A 20864-nucleotide genomic window follows, 5' to 3' on the forward strand; every position below is an offset into this window, starting at 1 on the left:
GGTGGTTTCGGCTTGTGTTGTCAGTTAAAAATACTGTGTGGTTGCAAGTGCCCTTTTTGTGGTAAAACGGTATTTGTTACCTAATTTTACTGCAGCTTGTGCTGTTTTGTGAGGATTAAAGGATAGTTCACCCCAAAGTGAAAACACCCTCATGTTGTTCCTAAACTGTATGACTTTCTTTTGTGGGACATTAAAAGTAGATGTTTTGAGAACACTGTCTCAGTGTTTAGTTTTTTTTTTTTTTTGGCCATTCAATGGAAGTCAATGGGCAGCAAAATGATTTGGTTACCAACCAACATTCTTCAAAATATCTTCTTTTGTGTTCCACAGAACAAAGAAATGGATACAGGTTTGGGATGACATGACGGTGAGTAAATGATGACAGAATTTTTTTATTTTTGTGTGAACTATCCCTTTAACAGTAAATTATGTACTAGAAAGAAGAAAAAAACTGTTAGTTTAACAAAACTAAAGGGCATGAAAGGAGGAAGGAACAGTACAAAGAAGGAAAAGTCATCCTGTCACTGGTTTATTTAGAATACAAAGATGTTTACATTGGTTGTAACTCATGGCGAGATATTGCTCGAAACTGTGCATGCGTTGAACGCCTGTGTATGCGAACAAGTCAAATGAAGTATGCTTTGCAAGGCTGTGCGTTGCAAAAAAAAAAGAAGTATACCCAGGGCTTTACGTTTTCATAATAACAAAGTTGTAAAATTGGACATAACTTTAAAAGGTTAGCAAGTGATTTTTTAAAATCATGTTAAATCAATGAAAGTAAAATCAATTTCACAGTTTATTTACTGTTATTTCATCACAATACATGCATATATTATTATAAATACTTACACTGTAACAGTGGGCCACAAATGTAATCTAAATCAAACTCTATCTATCATATAATTTAGATTACAATTATGTTTGAATTTTAGAATTATCATAAAATAATATGAATTTATTAATAATATGAATAATAGCTTATTAATAATACTAATAATTGGCATTATTAATAATCAAAACATGACATCAGACAACCATATGAGTATGACCATGAAAAGGGTAATAAACAAAAGAAAGAAAAGAAAAGAAAAAAGCCCTGAAAGACATTTACTAAGCCCTCTATGTGAACAGGAGACCTTGATCGCTATAAATCTTAAATGAAATGGAGGAAGAGAACAGATTTAGGTCTTGAGCTTGTTCATGAGGAGTGAAGGACATAATCAAAGAGCAAGCTTTTATTACATTCTCTATTACACACACACACACACACACACACACACAGCAGCTGCTGAAGGGACAAATTACACTGGTTTAAGCCAATTTTTCACCTAATAGCATCAAAGGGAGGAGCCGGATTTAAAATGTAGTATATTGCTCTGTCAATCCATCCATCTGATTATCTCACACGGCAATCTGAATACTTCTCAGTACATCAGTTTGTCAGTAAAGCCACTATGTACCTGCCATGTCAAATATCAATTCATTCATGTGTATTTATGCTCATCTTTCAGTCTCGATCCTTCTGTCCATGTATGCACACAAAACATTTCTGTGTCTGAGGCAAATATAACAATGTCTCTCTCTCACCCTCTCCAACACATGTGCACATACACACACAAATACACATGTGCAGCCAGATAATCACACTAAATTAACACAGCAGTGGAGAATCTGTGTGAGTGCTGCTGTACTGGTAGGGGGTGTATTGACCAGGTGCTGTCTCTCACAGATGTGTTGATTAAGGGCCTGTCTGAACACTTCTCCTACTTTTGCGCCATCATGTAGCCACCAACACCTCTAGAATGTGTTTTTGTATGAGAAAGAGAGAGGAGGAGGCAGAAAGAGAGATTAATAATGAAAAGCTAAATAATAATGTTAAAATATTAGGTTTGGTTGGAACAGTCTAAACGTAATGCTGCACCACAGCGGCTTGTTTTTAGTCGACCACACACAAGAATCAACACAATCACTGTGCAGTGTAAGGCAGTGTTTCTCAACTCTTTTTCTGAAGGCAAGCCAACAGTACACATTTTCCAACTCTGACCAGATTAAACTCATTAGTAGAGACTCCAAGACTAGATATGGATGGGTCAAATAAGGGGAACATCCAAAATGTGTACTGTTGGTGTGCTTCCTGGAAAAGAGTACGGGAACAATGGTGTAAGAGGCCATTCCCACAGTACATGTTTCTGCAGTCCACTGTTTTTCTATGTAAACTGTTGCTCTCGAGTTTCACATCTTTTGCAGTGTCCCATACGTGATGCAGCATATACTAAATACATGGTGATAAAGTTAAAAGTTGTTCAACTTAAAAAAAGACCAATCACAGTCCAGAATGCAAAATTACAACATCTTCAGGTTCAGTTACATTTTGAATGTTGTCAGACCAATGAGTATGTTTTCATGCACAACAAAATGTAATCATGAAACAGTTCATTATAACTTGATAACACAAGAAAACAAAGTTTACATGAATTTAAAATTCGTTTTATCTTCAGTCTTGATGACATAAATTGTTTATGTATAGTGACAAAAGAACACAATGTTTAGGCTACATGATTACGGCTTCTTATCAGTGTTGGCTAAGTTACTCTAAAAAAGTAATTAATTACTAGCTACTAATTACATCTTGAACAGTAATTAGATTACTGTATTAATTACTCTCTCTAAAAAGTATTGCATTACTTATTACCAATTACTTTCTAATATCAACTTCGACCAGTTGAACAACACAATGACAGACATGAAACTGCTCTTTTAATTCTTTAAAATACATAATATAAAACTGCATAAATTATTCTTGAACTGACCAAAGTATTTAAACAGAGAAGTTCACATTAAAACATACATTTTATCAATAGACATTACATTTTGATGTTAAATCCATTCTGGTTTTATATAGAATTGTTCTAGTTTATACAGTATTTAATGCAATTACATCAGGATTAACTGTAATTAAAGGGTTAGTTCACTCAAAAATGAAAATTAAGTCATTTATTACTCACCCTCATGTCGTTCCAAACCCGTAAGACCTTAGTTCAGAACACAAATTAGAAAATTTTTGATAAAATCCGATGGCTCAGTGAGGTCTGCATTGCCAGCAAGATAATTAACACTTTCGGATGCAAGAAAGGTACTAAAGACGTATTTAAAACAGATCATGTGACTACAGTGGTTCAACCTTAATATTATAAAGCGACGAGAATACTTTTTGTGCGCCAAAAACAATAAAAAAATAAAGATGTTTCAACAAAATCTAGTGATGGCCAATTTCAAAAAGCTTTCTGCTTCAAAGCTTTACGAATCTTTTGTTTCGAATCAGTGGTTCGGATCGCGTATCAAACTGCAAAAGTCACGTGAACTTAGGGCTGGACGATTAATCGAAAAGTAATCGAAACCGAAATTTAGAACTTCTAACCGACGTAATTTTCCCATGTTGGTTATTTCGTTTTTTTAATCCTGCTAATATTTCCCCCTTAAAAACATACTAGTACCGCGTGTGTAGCCACATCACTTTGCCCCGTCCAGTCAGTGGCATAAAAGCAAAACACGGAGGTGAACGCCGGTTCAACACATAGTGATGGCGTGCAAGCGGTGAGCCTTGAGTCTTCACTAAACTTTGTCAGTTGTATTTGTTTTATGGTTTGGACATTCAAGCGATTAGATTATTATTATATCGAGCTACCGTGCTCGTGTAGCTGCATTGTGGAACGAACACTCATACAAACAGTAGCTGCGCAAAACACATAGATCGCGCGCACAGAGAGGAATGCAGAAACTAGTTATCAGCGCTGTCCTGTGATTTATCACTAAAGTAGCTTAGAAACTCAAAACTTATTATAGCATATATTTTTCTACTTTTGAAGGAACTATCACAATCACAATCCACAGCTTCACAATTAATGGAGAGACGGTATGACTAATTCACACACGCAATCACTCATACTGGTTCTGTGGTAATTTATCTTTATCTGATTTACAACGAGCAGAAATCTGTAAGAAGAAATGTTACGAACCATAGATAAAATAACTGCTGATAGTGAGCCATGATGTCAGATCGCTCTTTCAATAGGAAAAAATATCCCACCTTTAATAGTCAATCATATTTACAGTACAAACCTTGTCAGTGAACTATAAGGGCAAAAAAAAAAAACAGAAACAAAATAATAGTTCATTAATCGTAATCGAGGTAAAATGTTCAATTAATCGAGGTTTTGATTTTAGGCCATAATCGTCCAGCCCTTCGTGAACTACTGACATTTTGAAATACTTATGATGTAACGAAGCCTCATTTACTGAAATCACATGATTTTGCCGCTCCAAACCACTGATTCGAAAAAAAATATTCGTAAAGCTTCATGAAGCGGTGTTTTGAAATTGGCCATCACTAGATATTGTTGAAAAGTCGTTATTTTGTTTTTTTGCCGCACAAGAAGTATTCTTTATAATATTAAGGTTTAACCACTGTAGTCACATTAACTGTTTTAAATATATTTTTAGTAGCTTTCTGGGCATCTGAAGTGTTAATTATCTTGCTGGCAATGCATGCCCACTGAGCCAACGGATTTTATCAAAAATATCTTAATTTGTGTTCTGAAGATGAATGAAGGTCTTATGGGTGTAGAACGACATGAGGGTGAGTAACTGATGACAGAATTTTCATTTGGGTGAACTAACTCTTTAAATGACAGAAAAATAAAAGTAATCCCTTACTTTACTTTTCAAGGAAAAAGTAATTAAATTACAGTAATTAATTACTTAGTAATGCATTACACCCATCACTGCTTCTTATTAAGTATAATCGGTATAAGACTGTGCACGTAAATACCCTCATCTTAATTTCTAAGTTCATAATACGCTCTCAAAAAAAAAAAAAAAAGGTACAAAAGCTGTCACTGAGGTGGAACCAATTTTTAAAAATATACCTTTGTACCTTATTTACCCCTAAAGGCTGCATATTAGCACCTCAAAGGTACATATTACTAGTTAAAGTGTACCTATTAGTTCCTAAATGGTACATAATAGAATCTTTTGTAAGCGTTCTGTCCCAGTGACAGCTTTTGTACGTTTTTTTCAGAGAGTGTAGTGCACAAAAGGACATTTAGTGATTTTGGCTGAATTATTTGAAGTTTAATATTTAGAGTCAGAATGTTTGAGGAATATCAGTACAGTTCAGTCTTGCAGGCACTTATGAGTCACTTAAAGCTTTAAATACATGATGGAGAGTTTAGTGTAAAATGTTGATCAGCAGTTTATAGACGAAATTCAAGATGTCTTTCTGTTTGTATACACTCTACAGTATGAAGTTATAATCGCACAAACTTATGTGTGTGTGCTTGTAATAGTTACTGGGAGGAAAGAACTCCAGGGAATTTCTTACAGAGTGAAAAGCAGCAGTGCTAATGAGGGAAAGGGTGCCGTCAGTGTTAATACTCTACAGAAGGTCAACCCACACAGATGCAAACACATTTCTCCTCTGCCGAAACTGAGAGTAACTAAAAGACCTGTGGGAGTACTGTCACTAAATGAACATCATGACGACATGGCATATCAATCAGAGCAAGAGATGGTGGAAGAGTGTGTGTGCGAGAGAGAGAGGGAGTGTAATGCAGTAGAACATTCTGTATTGACATCTTCCTTATATCTATTGATTCCCCATTATGTTACAAACAAACCCAAGCTGACATTTTGTCATTGGCAATCATCTTAACACCAGGACTCGCCCTGATCTATAAACACACTTTCTTTCACATTCGCTCACACAAACACAACATTTAGCTACCAAAAAATAAATAATAGCTACAAAAAGTATAGATTCCATTTCTGCCAACTGTCACATGTCATTGCATTTTATTTGCACCAAATTATTATGACAATGAGACAACTATCTTTACAGTAATTTTAAATTAGTTGAGTAAATCTATAGTAGTTATTTCTCTCTTGTCGATAAGCTGAAAACATATTTTTTTGTCATGTCAGTACTATAGACAGCAGAACGTTGCTTAATTGTTCACTCTTTCTCTCTCTCTCTCTGCATGTCAATATTCTCTCGTCCTTCAGGACCTGCCTGTTACTGTAACACACATAAAACTTTAATGGAGCTGTTAATGGCAATAATTCCCGAGACCACTTACAAGAATAGGTCTTGATTATCTCTCTCTCTGGCTCTGTCCATGTCTATATCCGCTATCTAATGGGAACAGGGTGTAATAGCTGCATATATTAGTAACTGAATAATAGTTAAATAGGTTCTGCTCTCTCTCTAATGGTGATTAAGAGGCTTTGATGAGAAATGCATATTTCTGCTGGTCGTAATGGTATTTGACAGCATGGAATGATGAAATGAGGACTGCTGCTCTCAGATTTTGCTGACTGTGAAGGACAAATTACATAAAGGTTTGTCTAATGATTAATCAAAAATATTTAGGCAAACTAGAATTTGTAAAGTTTTAATTAAATATTTTTCCATCCATATGCCAATCACTTCTATGTGAAATAAGTGTCAAGTATGCATATCTAAACAACAAAGTTTATAGCCTTGCTTATCATTCATAACTAATGAGACACCATAAGCTGAGTCTAGAGCTCAAGATCACCTCTCCCTCTCAAACTCGGTTTTCCATACTCGTTCCCATTTTTCACTGTCATCTGCACCTACTTTCCCTTAGTGGTCCACAGCTTTTTCTTTTTCTGCCCTCTTTTTTTTTATCTTCTTTTGACACTCGCTATTTTTCAGTGAAAGGGGCATGAAACTCCTCCTCCTCTCCCTTGGCCCTGTTAATCTCTAAGGGGAAGAGGCTCATTATCCTTCCCCTTAACCATCCTGTATCATTCTTCAGTCCCAAAGCCTATGAAAACCTGTAAGACTCTGTCTTACACAAATTATGAAATGGTAAAATCATATAGCTAGAGAATAATGCAATCCCACATATAGGTAAAACGAGGTTGCAAAAAAAAGACTGAATAAAAATAAGGCACAACACTTTCCACTCTGAATGGACCAAATGGATGAAAGAAACATTTGAAGACCTTTTAAACATCAGCTTGATAAGGGGAAAGATCATATTTGCATAGGGGCAGATGCATAACTTTTAAATTAGTTTTTTTGGGGGTTTAGATTGAAATTCAAATAAATTTAAGAAATTGCATCTTACATCCTGTAACTTTTTAATAACCATTTGCCTTCTTTTCAAATAGTCCTGTATTTAAAAAAAATATTTTTAAAAGTAATATTATTATTCCAAACATTCCATGTAATCTTTTAGCTTATATGAGCTCATTAGAACTGCATGAATAACTATAAAATAATTAGCAGTTTACAATAGACTTATAGATGGAGCATAACATTTCACACCAAATGACATGTACATTTCCCAATTTACAACCCATATAAGAAATAACAGATAATAGCCTACTTACTGCATAAAATATACAGAAAATAATTTCTGTATAAAATGATCATTTTCATTGCATTCTCAGACTGTCACATGCCTAGTAAACAGCAGCTTGCTTATGCAGTTATGCCTCCTCAATTCAGACTACACCCATCTCCTCCTACTCCACCCCCGCCCTCCTTCTCCATCCTCGCTTCCTTGTCTGTTTTCATCTTTATGTGGCCACCGAACAACCGGCAAGTTCCCGCAAAGAAAACAATAACGGACGAAGTCGTCCGATTGCCCTTCGCCCGTTTCTAATTGCAAAAGACGAGATGCAAATCACATTATAGCCTACACGATGTATGTGATCATCTATTCAAAACGCTTATAGCCGATCACACGTGCAACTGTCTACCTGAGCATCACACTATATTTGTAAGCCAAACATGAGATGTTTAAATAGCATAAATGCTCATTTCTCTGTTCTCTGCAGCTGCTCTGATTCTCTCCTCTCTCCCCTCGATCCGCCGGCCCCGGAATCGATCCTGCGGAGATCGATAAGTTGGCATGAATATTCCCAGCTCACCGCGAGTTTAGTTCGGGGGAGACGGAGGCAGAGGCAGAGGCGAGAGAAGGAGACGGACGGATGCGGAGCCCAGACGAAACTAAGCCCAACGAGACAGGAATATATTCAGGAAACACCTTAGTAAAACAAACCCGACCTGCGCTGCATTTTGAAGCGCGACAGTGCGGTGCTAGTTCTGCTGTAGACAAACTTGAATCGCGTCTTGGACTAAACTGAAATTTTGGGAAAGGGCGGCAAGCGCGCGACACAAACAGAAAACGAGGATGTTTCATTCACACGGTGAATACGGGAATTATGCCACTGAGTGGGATGAACAAGGGAGGTTTCACGGGATTCTGTATTGGAGGGAAGAAAATGTGGTTGTTCTGGAAGAAAGCCTTACCGGAGTGAGAGCGGAGAGCCAGCGGGGACTTGAGGCGCCAGGCGTGGAGATCAGAGGCAGTTCTCGGCAAGACAAACGGCACCGGCAAAGGAACAAACATGATCCGTCTTCTTGTCTGGTTCTTATCAGATGTTCTTTTGGCTTTTGGTTTTTCTTTGCAATTTCAGCAGTTGTGGCAAGGCTTTTTCTCACTTAAATCATTGGGTTCCGTCTGTGATCCTGGCGTTTCTGACATAAAACTGTTTATTCATAATATAGCGTTTATACTTTCCTTTTTCGCTTGTAGTTTACTTTTGATCTACATGCATAGATACGCAGACGCGCGCAGCCCGACTGTATTTTCCCAGCGCGCGCACACAGGCGGATAGACGGATTGAAACAAGACAAACGTGGGTTATTTGACTATATCACTTCACGAATGTCTATTAGTTTTGGTATTAAGCTACAGTATTTGGTATAACTGTTCGAACATAATATATGTATCTGTCACTCAAAGGCATATAGGCTAATTACTATGTTTGCGAACGTTTATAACTGCATATTTCGACTCTCCCGTTGTGAACTGTAGTGTTTCTGTCCTTGTCGATACTGACCACTGTATGTTCAGCTGGCCTGCTGCTTCGCCCCTGGGTTGCAGTCGCTTTAACTTTGGTTATCTGCTTGTAAAATAAACTGACGTTTCTGCATTTGTTCTAATAAAGAAAAAAAGATTTCACACCCTGACTGTATAGCGTATAAAAGACAGCGGATGTTGTTATTACTTGGATATGTGGTGCATTTTTTGGTGAATGTATTTGGTCTAGCTCTTCTATAGCTCTCTTCCTTGTTTTAGCAGCTACAGGCTACACGTTCATTTACACAAAGTCACTAAACGTTAAAATCGTCTGCTTGTTTTGCTCGTTTAAATTAAAAATCTATAGAAAAATAAGGCAACTCAACGTGTTCGCCGGATTCGCCCCTCCTCCCGCGCACCTTGTCACACGCCAGTAATTAAAACGCAATCAATCGATACATGACTAAATAAGGCAAACAAATAAATAAAGCACGAAAACATCAGGGGAAAAGATCTCGTTATGTCGCTGGTTTTTTAAGAACACTTGCCTATATTTCCGTCCATCCGCCTGCGTGTTTTGGTCTGTCTTGCCTGTTCCCGTTATTTGGGAACCCCAATAGCTTATTCGTGCACGCTCTCCTCCCATACGCTCGCGCGCTCTGATTCCACGCTGCCCGCAACATTGAAGCGCGAGCGGAGCCGTTACAACTCTCACATCACCACCACCCCACCCCCACTCTCTCTCTCTCTCTCTCTCTCTCTCACCCTAACGGTTCCGTACCCCTGTGCTTGCCTCGGTGAAAGGTAAAATCACACATTGACTGATACGAGATACAAACATCTCTCTCCAATAATCCTAATTCACCTAATGTAAATCAAAACAGCGCGACGCTCAATAATAAACAGTGTTAACACATTAATACAAAAAAGAAAGGCACTCCCATCAGTGACCACGTTTACATGTACACCATTTTCAGATCAAGTTTCGTATGCTGGTTAATATTTTGAATAAACTAACACTTGTATTGAACTCTCTTTTGGAAATACTTATTCATAATGTATTTTAGTCATTCTGGACAATGACCAAAACGAGTTCACCCATTTTTGTCATAATCACTTTCATGTCATTCCAAACGTGTGCATTTCTTTGTTCTGCAAAACATAAATGAAGATATTTCGAAGAAAGTTAGGGTTGAAACAACACTGGAGCCCATTAACTTTAATTCTATAGACAAAAGACATTTTTATTTTCTTTTTTTTTCATTATCTTCTTTTGTGCTCCACAGTATAAGAAAATCATACAGGTTTGGAACTGCATCAGTAGTTGAGTTTTGGGTGAACTATCTAACTCATTAATTGTCATTCATGATTGTCATTCATTCAAACAAGAGCACAATAAATGGCAAAAATGTTGGTGTTTTTTTTTTTTTTTTAATTGTTGTATAATGGTAGTACTATTTCTTCAATGTGAATAAGGCATACTTTTTCCCAATCATCTGAATGGCACAAACTGCCACAATCACCTGAATTCACCCCTATTACCTATAATGATGTTTGTTTGAACATGCAGGCCAATTGACCCTTCGCTGGGAGTTTGATTGACAAGCGATCTAACCAATCATAACGCTGAATCCGCCATTTTGTCCAACAAAGCAGTCAAGAGTTAGAAGATTAACCTCGGTGGACTTGAACTTGAAAAATGGTGTGTACTGATGTCTTTCCACGTTTGAAACAACATTCCTTCTGATGTTCATCCATGTTTATTTGATGCTATGAATTAACTAGTAGGAAGAGATGATCTGTTCACGAGGCGCTACAGTGATCTGTCACTACACATTAAAGAGCCACAAAACGTTTTTTATTGTTCGTATTTCTTTAAAAATTACAGAGTTTGAAAGCTAGGATTTGTTTAATATCATAAGTAACCTGCTCTGTCTTGTCTGTCGACGTGTTTTCAGTGTCCTCTTTGCTCCGCGATGTATTTTTCACTCTCTGTGGCGTGACGGCGCCATGGCTTTTTGGACAAAGCAACAGTAACTAGGGGGGGGGGGTCTTTGTGAAGGGTCAATTAAATGAAAGTTCAGTTAATATTCCAAAAAAGATGAAAGCCATATGCAAGCTGTTCTGTTCAGATTTCTAGAAACTGTAATAATGGCTAATTACTTATTGGCTTATTACTGACATAACTGGAAATCGAACAAATTCTGATTATTTTCAGAATATACTGTACGCAGAATTGCAGTATTTGTTTTCAGACACACCTGAGATTCCCTTAATTTCCCTTAAATTCCCACAGATTTGTTTTCCGCCAATAAACATTGTTTACCAATATGATGTACAGAACAACAGCAGAAGCAGAGCCGGTGTTCGAGACACTGGAGCACACATTCCTGATTATACTCATCAGCTCACCATTATAATACTGAAAGTCCTGAAATTTGTGTGTCAGATGAGGGAGACATCCAAAATGTGTACTGATGGGGAGGCCTCCAGGACCAGGGTTGGGAAACTCTGTGCTAGGAAATCTCGGCATGCCAGCAAACCTCCCGGGGGCCTTAATCAGCGAGCGGCGCTGCTTCTCTCTCCTACCGCCAATTCATCACGCCCTGTCAATTACAAACCATGCTGCGGCGCACTTACACACAAGATTATTGTCAATATAGATTTTTAAATAGAAAAATCTATACGCTAAACACTCCAATCGATAGGAGTAAATCGATTCCACTAGGCAGCAAAACTCAGGCTCAGAAGTCTTGGCAGTGACCGAGATGCAAACCAAAACACAAATTATGCATTTTGGAATCTACTTTTATGCAGTCACAAATAATGATGTAGACATTGTGTTGTTTTACGTTACTAATAAAAGTGATAAAATCATTTCTCTTGTTGAAGACCACGTTGTGTTCATTTTTGGGGGGTCTCTACGTCTACAACAAACTGTTTTCAATCTTTATTTTGTTCAATAGAAGGATGTGTTTCATTGTCCCTGTCCATCTCTCGCATCTCGCTATTGACAGATGACATCCGCAGGTCAAGTGAAAAAGATGAAAAGGAGTGACCGGTTGTCCCTCGCATACCCCCTTGACGCGCTGAGGTAACGGGGTGCTCGGGCCCCTCCCTCCAGTACTCCTTTCAGACAAAAGCAATTATTTCTTGTAGAATATAGTGTGGTTGTGCGCATCTAAGTGAAGGAGAGAGGGACTGGAGGGAAAGAGAGAGTGCGAAATTGAGGGAGAGGAAAATAAGATGGTGTTGGAAGGATAGGGAGCTAACACTTCCTAGCAGTGCTTTCCTCTTCCAAATATACCCAGCCATTGTTTATGTGGCTACCTAGAGTAATAGGAAAGGAAAGATGTTTTTCATTCACATACACACTTAAAGGGTTAGTTCACCCAAAAATGAAAATTCTGTTATTAATTATTCACACTCCTTCCGTCATCTTTGGAACACAAATTAAGGTATTTTTGATGAAATCCAAGAGGTATATGACTCGTCCTTAGACAGTAATTTAACAGACACTTTCAAGGTCCAGAAAGGTATTAAAGACATTGTTAAAACAGTTGACGTGACTGCAGTGGTGCAACCTTAATTTTATGAAGCGACAAGAATACTTTTTGTGTGCAAAAAAAATAAAAATAAATAATGACTTCATTCAACAGTCTCTTCTCTTCCCTGTCATTATCCTTACGCAGCTGCCGCAGTAAGCACAGCGAAGGCATCCGTGTTTACATCCGAATGCTGGCTCAGTATTGGCCAAAGCTGATCATGTGACGCAGGAGCCAGCCAATAATGAGTTGGCGTTCTGATGTAGAACCTGGGAGCACTGGAGAATGACACAGAAGATATTGTTGAATAAAGTCGTTATTTTTGTTTTGTTTTTTGTACACAAAAAGTATTCTCATCGCTTCATAAAATTAATTGAACCGCTGCAGTCACATTGACTTTTTTAACAATGTGTTTAGTAGCTTTCTGGACCTTGAAAGTGTCAGTTAAATTGCTGTCTATGGAGGAGTCATATACTGCTCAGATTTCATCAAAAATATCTTAATTTGTGTTCCGAAGATGAACGAAGGTCTTATGGGTTTGGAACGACATGAATAATTAATGACAGAATTTTCATTTTTGGGTGAACTAACTCTTTAAATATGTTCACCTACAACAGTGAATTTACATAAATTAATCATTGCAGACCAAAATGTGAATGTGATATGCTTGCAAAATGTCCATACTATTTTCTCTGTTCACCCAAAGAGGAAAATTATGTCATCTTTTACTCTCTCATGTTGTTCCAAAATCACTAATACATTTTAAAAAAATATATCTTTAGTGTTCCACAGAAACAAAGGTAAAACAGGTTTGAAATTATATGAGGGTGAGTAAAAGTTTATTTTTTGGGTGAACTATCCCTTTAAAGGTGCCCTAGAATGAAAAATTTAATTTATATTGGCATAGTTGAATAACAAGAGTTCAGTACATGGAAATGACATACAGTGAGTCTCAAACTCCATTGTTTCCTCCTTCTTATATAAATCTCATTTGTTTAAAAGACCTCCGAAGAACTGGCGAATCTCAACATAACACCGACTGTTACGTAACAATCGGGGTGTACGCCCCCAATATTTGCATATGCCAGCCCATGATGTTCCCAACATTATGAAAGGCATTAGACAAGGGCAGGCAGTATTAATGTCTGGATGTGCACAGCCGAATCATCAGACTAGGTAAGCAAGCAAGAACAATAGCGAAATATGGCAGATGGAGCAATAATAACTGACATGATCCATGATAACATGATATTTTTAGTGATATTTGTAAATTGTCTTTCTAAATGTTTCGTTAGCATGTTGCTAATGTACTGTTAAATGAGGTTAAAGTTACCATTGTTTCTTACTGTATTCACGGAGACAAGAGCCGTCGCTATTTTCATTTTTAAACACTTGCAGTCTGTATAATTCATAAACACAACTTCGTTCTTTATAAATCTCTCCAAACAGTGTAGCATTAGCCATTAGCCACGGAGCACAGCCTCAAATTCATTCAGAATCAAATGTAAACAATATAACAGTATACAATACTCACATAATCCGACGCATACATGACGAATACTTTGTAAAGATCCATTTGAGGGTTATATTAGCTGTGTAAACTTTGTTTAGGCACTGTTTAAGGCAAGCGCGAGCTCCGTGGGCGGAGAGCACGAGATTTAAAGGGGCCGCACAGCATAAATCGGCTCATATTTAATGATGCCCCAAAATAGGCAGTTAAAAAAATTAATTAAAAAAAATCTATGGGGTATTTTGAGCTGAAACTTCACAGACACATTCAGGGGACACCTTAGACTTATATTGCATCTTGTAAAAAAACGTTCGATGGCAACTTTAACATACTCCTAAAAATAACGTTTTTCTTTTTTTGGCATCCGGTTCCAGGAAGAACCTTTAAAATCCATGGAAACTTTCCCAAAAGGTTATTTATAGTGGAAAAACGTTCTTTAGAATATTTAATGTTCTTCACACTAAGAAAACAATTGTTCTCTAAAAGGTTCTTCAATGGCACAAAAATTGTTCTTATGGCATTGCTGTGAAAACCTTAGAACCTTTATTTTTAAGTGTATATAACACACATACAACTTCCTATGACTTCATGTTATCCAATCATCATGTGCATACCCATAACAAATCCCTGAACAAATGTAAGTTCATCAAAACCCCAATGAGGAAAAACTCTTCATTCATTGAATACTGACACCAAACATAGTAGCTTGTGAAATTTCCATCCAGTGCTATGAAAACTGACAAACGAGTGAGGAAGGAACAGAGGCTGCCTGTCATTTTGCTTAATGCATCAACAGAAATTAATTATTTAGATGAGATCACAAGAATCCTTAAAACACAGTTTGCCAATAGCAATTGCCTGTCTTCCAGAGAGCGTTGACAGCTTTAGCACGGAGATCTTCAAATCACTACACGCGAGCGTGGAATAAAACGCATGCATGATTAATGATGCTGTGTTTGTTATTGATGATTAAACTGTCACATCTTGACAACTGCAGAAATATTCCATGCTTATGTGCACAGGAAATAATAAATTCTCTTAGGCTATAACACACATTATCCAGACAGAGACATATAGCAGAGTGGAAAGTATGATTAATATAATGGAGGAAAAGAGCAGGCTGGGAGAATGCATGTATGAATGAAGAAGCAAAGAATAAGCAGTTTTATACGTGTGCTTGTGGGTTTGGGATGGTTGTTGCTAAACAATGATGCCACGTTGACAGATGAGCAAGTCAGATTAGATTCTCTTTTATCAACAATATGGAAGTCTAATCAATAATATCTCACTGCTACATCACCTCGCTCGCTCTTTCTTTCCGTCATGCACAGACACATTCAAAGAGCTCAGAAAGAGTTGACGTCTTAAAGATTCTCTGTGACGCCTATTGCCAAAAATATTACATAATTATCACATTTCTTGCAGCAATTTTAGTGTTTGTGTGAGTGAACATACACATTTATGCCTTGTACACTTGAACAGACGGACACACACACGCACACATTTTGCTTTTATTTTACAGCAGAAAGGCAGATCCATCTAAAGCCTCTGTTCCTTCCTCACTCGTTGTCTCTTTTATTAGTTTTTATGAACTCCCTCTCCCCTTTTCTCCTTCTCTGTCTCTGTCAGTACTCTCAATAATCAATGCTGATATATTGCCAATATCCCAGCTAGTCCCCAGTGCCATCCCTCACTGCTCCTCCTTTATTGTGTGAGATTGGTCCAAAAATAATGATATTTATTAGATATATTTATTATCCTCAGCAGTGCTCATGTGCAAAGTGAACGTGCCGCAATATACTCCTTCGACAACCTGCGATTCTTGGTGTGGTTGCAATACAAGAACGGATCATTTTAGAGCATTTTGCAACAGCCGCTTGAAGGAAATGTTGGTACATTGATCAGGACTGAGGCACTAAATTTGATTTCCTCATTTCTTTTTACTTTTGACTGCATCACTTTTATGTTTTTCAGCGGATATATAATTTAGGGGTGCTTTAGCTCCTGTGGTGTACAGAGAGATTTACCGAGGAGAGCTACAGCCTCATGGCTAAGTCCTAAGGCAGCCCCCCGCGAACCCCCCCCAGACCCAAGGCCTCCAGACGTTAATCTACACCTCCCTTCCTCATCACTTCTCCTATCGATTTCCTCTTTCTCTCTTCCTCCCTCTCCCTCGCTCTCTTTCTCTCTCTAGGACACAGCAGGTGCTGCTAACTCATTGGTCAGCAGAAGCAAATGGGAATCTGGCCACACTGGAGAACCAGCCACGGAACAAACAGAAAAGAATAGAAATACATACATAAATGAACAAAAACATGAAGTGACATAAGCCATGAGAAAGAAAACTAGAAAATCTTTTTAAAATCTATAAAAAAAACAATGCAAAGTTCTTAAAAATTGGATGGATTTATGTTAGTTTTAAATGGTTTTGAAAAATGTTTCAAGAAATTTTTCAAGTTAATTATTAATTAAAAAGGCTGTGCCGTGTAGCTATCGAGTAAAAAGTCATTTAAAAAAGGGTAAAAGGTAAAAAGTATTTTAGAACAATTATCATGAACTATGATTAATAAATATGATGATTTTGGAGTTGCACTGCTTGATATTTTATAACCTGAACACTGTCTTGATATTTTAAAAGACTGATTTTTTATTTTTCTGCATGTTGGTCACAATATATGACATTGATTTGAAGGACAAATGTTTGTGTTATTAACTCTGAAAAATATAAAATTATTATTTTATTAAAGAAATAGGCATAATAATTAAAGAAATATATTATTATTAATAATAATAATAATATTTCTTAGTATAACATTTATAAAATATTTATAAAATAACATTTAAATTATGTCAAATTACTTTTCAAGAATTTAATTATTTTGAGGCATTTTCAAACTGATACGGTAAAACCGACAACATTATTAACGGGTTAGTTCACCCAAAAATGAAAATTCTGTCATTAATTACTCACCCTCATGTTGTTCCTAAGACTTTCGTTCATCTTCGCAACACAAATGAAGATTTCTGTCCCTCCATTGACAGTCCATGCAACTACCACTTTGACGCTTCAAAAAGTTCATAAAGAGATCGTAAAACTAATCCATATCAATTGAGCGGTTTAGTTTGAATTTTCTGAAGAGACACAATCACTTTATATGATGAACAGATTGAATTTAGGCTTTTAATCACATATAAACATTCACCAAATCATAATAAAAGCCTATAAATTCAATCTGTTCAATCTATAAAGCGAGCGTGTCTCATCAGAAAATTTTACGATCTCTTTACGAACTTTTTGAAACGTCAAAGTGGTAGTTGCGCAGACTGTCAATGGAGGGACAAAAAATCTTTCAGATTTCACAATCTGATTCTTTACATTTCCAACACAGATGTTTGGCCAATCACAACGTACTAGGTCTGCTGGCCAATCAGAGCACTCTGAGCTTTTCAGAAAGAGAGGCTTTGTAGAAATCAGTGCATTTCAGTGCATCAGTGCAATAATATACAATATATGAAAAATAATGTTTTTTTTTCAAGCCCAAAAAACAAAATTATTTACTTTTTTTAAAAGCATGACCCTTTTAAAAGGTATTTTGGTGATATATGAACTGCACTTTTAATGTATTAATTTAAACAAATATGAAAAGGACCATCATGTTATTGACCCACATACATAAATAAGAAACACATTCAAAGGTAACAAAGAATGAGACTGTTATTCAGTATCACAGCGAAGAGCAGAGGATTGTGGGGACTGAAGCATAATTGATTATGAGGACATTCAAACAGACCACAGAGAGAGACTGTATGTCAAGGGCATTTGAATTTGGCACAGAAATCAGCTTACATATGAAGACAATGAAAAAAGAAACCAGGAAACAGAGAGGAGTGACACATGACAATCCAAGCAATCGAGGATAGCACATTGTACTGCTTATGTGTGGAAAAGGAAAAAAAAGTAGGAATCAATTACATTGAACCCCCCAAAAACATTCTCATTCCAAACTAGATGAAAATCCTGATGAAGGGGGAAAAAAGAAACGTGGGGTTCTCTCACTCCGCGAGCACATCACAGCAAATGGACAAGATCAGTTCTATTCCCCATGAATACACACTATTTCAGAGGAGACACAGGCCACACACTCACATTTGGTCAGGAAAGGTCTCTCAGCCTTTTCATCAGTGGTCACCCTCAGCTGTGTCCAATCACTCAGAAAATAAAGAGAAAAAGCAAGTTCTTTTTCTTTATATAGATATCCCATCACCTTCCTTTCCATCTCGCTGACTATTTCTCATTCCTTCTCTAGGATCTTGTGAACTGGCAGATGTTGATTATTCTATAAATTCTCTGTTTATCTATTTATCTGTCCACCCCTCTATTGACTCATCACTTCCATTTCAGTGCCGTGGACTCTGTTATGTGTGGATAAACAGTCCGTATAAGGGAGCGAGAGAGAGAACGGCAGAGAGATTTAAGCCCGAGATCAATGGGAAGTTTCAAAAATCAATGCTCTAACAACCAGGAAATCAATGAGCTCTAATGAGGATGACAGTTGCTTCCGTCAAAACAATTAAGAGGTGAAGAAATGTTTAACGAGAGGCACGAGGGGGCTTACAGAGAGAGTAAGTGAAAGAGAGCATAGTCATTCAGGACAGACTCCATCAAAACACTGAAAAAACTAAATTAAGTTTTTGTCTAGAATGGCAAAATGTCATAAGCATTTTGCAAAGAAATCACTGAAATATCATATAAAACATGATGCACTGAGTCGGTGACTATAACTGCAAACCATATGTTTGTTATTTCATTGAATAATAGGGGTGAATTCAGGTTGATTGGGACACTTTTTGCCATTGAGATGACTAGGAAAATGTATCCCAATCAACCTGAATTCAACCCTAAGTGAAGGCTTTCCAATCATCACTTAGAGGTGAATTCAGGTTGATTGGGATTCTTAGTCATCTCAATGGCAAAAAGTGTCCCATCAACCTGAATTCACCCCATTATTCAATTAAATAACAAACAATCTATGGTTTGCAGTTATAGACTTAGTGCAACATGTTTTATATGATATATCAGTGATTTCTTTGCAAAATGCTTATGAGCTTTTACCATTCTAGACAAAAACTCTAGTTAATTTTTTTCAGTGTTTTGATGGAGTCTGTCCTGAATGACTCTGTACTTTGACTGAGGGAGGAGGATGAAAGAAGGGGCTAATTTGGGGTCAATCAATCAATACCACCCACAGTCTCTCTCTCTTGTCTTGTTCATTGTTGAAGGCAATCAATAAAAAATCCCACAGCTTGTCAATTGCTGAACATACAATCACATACTCGCACACAAAGCTGCAATTAACCTATTGATTGAGAAGATGTGCAAACACGAGTATGCACGTCCAAACAAACACTTGTGGGACTGATGTCAGTTAAGGCTAATTTTCCTTTGTTGTCAACCGCAGATCCCACTGTGTGGTGAGTGTTTGAATAAAGTATTCAAGCCCTTTACCACACTTAAATACATTTAAATATAGCTCTCACTGTTTCTAAAACAAATAAAATAAACAAAAACAAAATGAAATTATATACTTGTGCTTGTGTTCAATAAAATACTTACTACATGTTCTGGATTAAAATGAACAATCTTTCTGGTTCTGAAGGATGGCTGTGAAAATTAAATTCTGGTTTGGCACACCTGTGTGACTTTTTTCCTGTGAAACACAAAAGAAGATATTTTGGTAGCACTTTATTTTACAGTCCTCTGAACCACGTATACACTATTATAATAATTGCAATAACTGGGTAATATCTAAGTACTAACCCTGATCCTACCCCTAAACCTATAGTCAAAAGGATTATCAAATGTAGTCCATATGACTTCAATTCTTCTAAAGTCTTACAATAGCTTTGTGTGAGGAACAGACTGAAATGTTGGGGTTTGGAGCAAAACGAGGGTGACTAAATGATGACAAAACTTATTTTTGAGTGAACTATCTCTTTAAGACCAAAGAATTTGAAAAACAGAAAACAAATCTAGGTTTTGGATGTCCCAGTGGTTACTGTTAGCTCAGTTATAATGGATTGTAAGCTACTTCAAATCACCTTAACCCCTTTGGTATTGCTTACTTGGGAGTCACACTTGTGTTGTTCACGGTCAAAAGTGACTGAACACCTGGAATTTTTTTGTTTTAAGTAAAATCAGAATTTTTTTTCGATATTATTATTTCTTACTAATTATTATGTTACTAATTAATATTTATGCAATAATTATGATAAATGTTTACCCATTGAAAACAATACATACAACAATAATTTTTTAATTATTTTTCAATTAAAGCTGTATTTCACATTAAAATAGAGACAAGGCCTTTAAAATCCAATTATTGAAGACAGATTCATGTCATCTGGTTGGAGTAAAAAAGAAAAAAATATTTAATGTAATATAGCTCTATATAAAGAGGCTTGTACATTCTATAGTTGTTTTTAGACATAAAAACTTACTTTTATTAGGTTGTGGATTTGGATATATATTATTTATACATTCTCAAAGACTACTTTTTGTCAAAGTATTTTTTTTTTTTTTTTCAAATTGAAAATTAATTCTTTATCAAGAGCTTAATCAATCATGGTCTGATCTGATTTCAACCTCTTATTTGAGTTTTCTGGCTCAATTTTGCCATTTTGTTACAGTCACACCAGTTCATTTGTGTGTATATAATAGTGTGTTGTGTGTGTCTGTGTTTTTTGAGTGGGTGTTTCTGTTTTGTACTCTTGATGTTTTATATGTTTTAGAGTGTAACCCCTTCCTTGTTGTCCTATTTTCTACTGCATTGTGGATGAATTATTGATTTTATTTCATGCAATAGCAAAAACTTGCTTCGTGTTACAGTCACACCAGTTCATATATGTTTGGGG

General features: G+C 36.6%; 1 protein-coding gene across 5 annotated transcripts in view; it reads right to left on the reverse strand.

The window, feature by feature from the left end:
• Positions 1-20864, reverse strand: part of pou2f2a (POU class 2 homeobox 2a) — a 63573-nt gene that overhangs the window by 32904 nt on the left and 9805 nt on the right. Inside the window, exon 1 of one of the 5 annotated variants that reach the window (XM_048151962.1) lies at positions 8345-10179. The exons of the other annotated variants lie outside the window; for them this stretch is intronic. Within the exon in view, the coding sequence (XP_048007919.1) occupies positions 8345-8444 (100 nt within the window). The 5' untranslated portion in view covers positions 8445-10179. Of the gene's footprint in view, positions 1-8344; positions 10180-20864 lie in introns of those variants that run through there. 5 annotated transcript variants of the gene reach the window in all.

The sequence above is a fragment of the Megalobrama amblycephala genome, linkage group LG13 (assembly GCF_018812025.1).
Source record: "Megalobrama amblycephala isolate DHTTF-2021 linkage group LG13, ASM1881202v1, whole genome shotgun sequence".
In the NCBI taxonomy this organism is placed as follows: Eukaryota; Metazoa; Chordata; class Actinopteri; order Cypriniformes; family Xenocyprididae; genus Megalobrama; species Megalobrama amblycephala.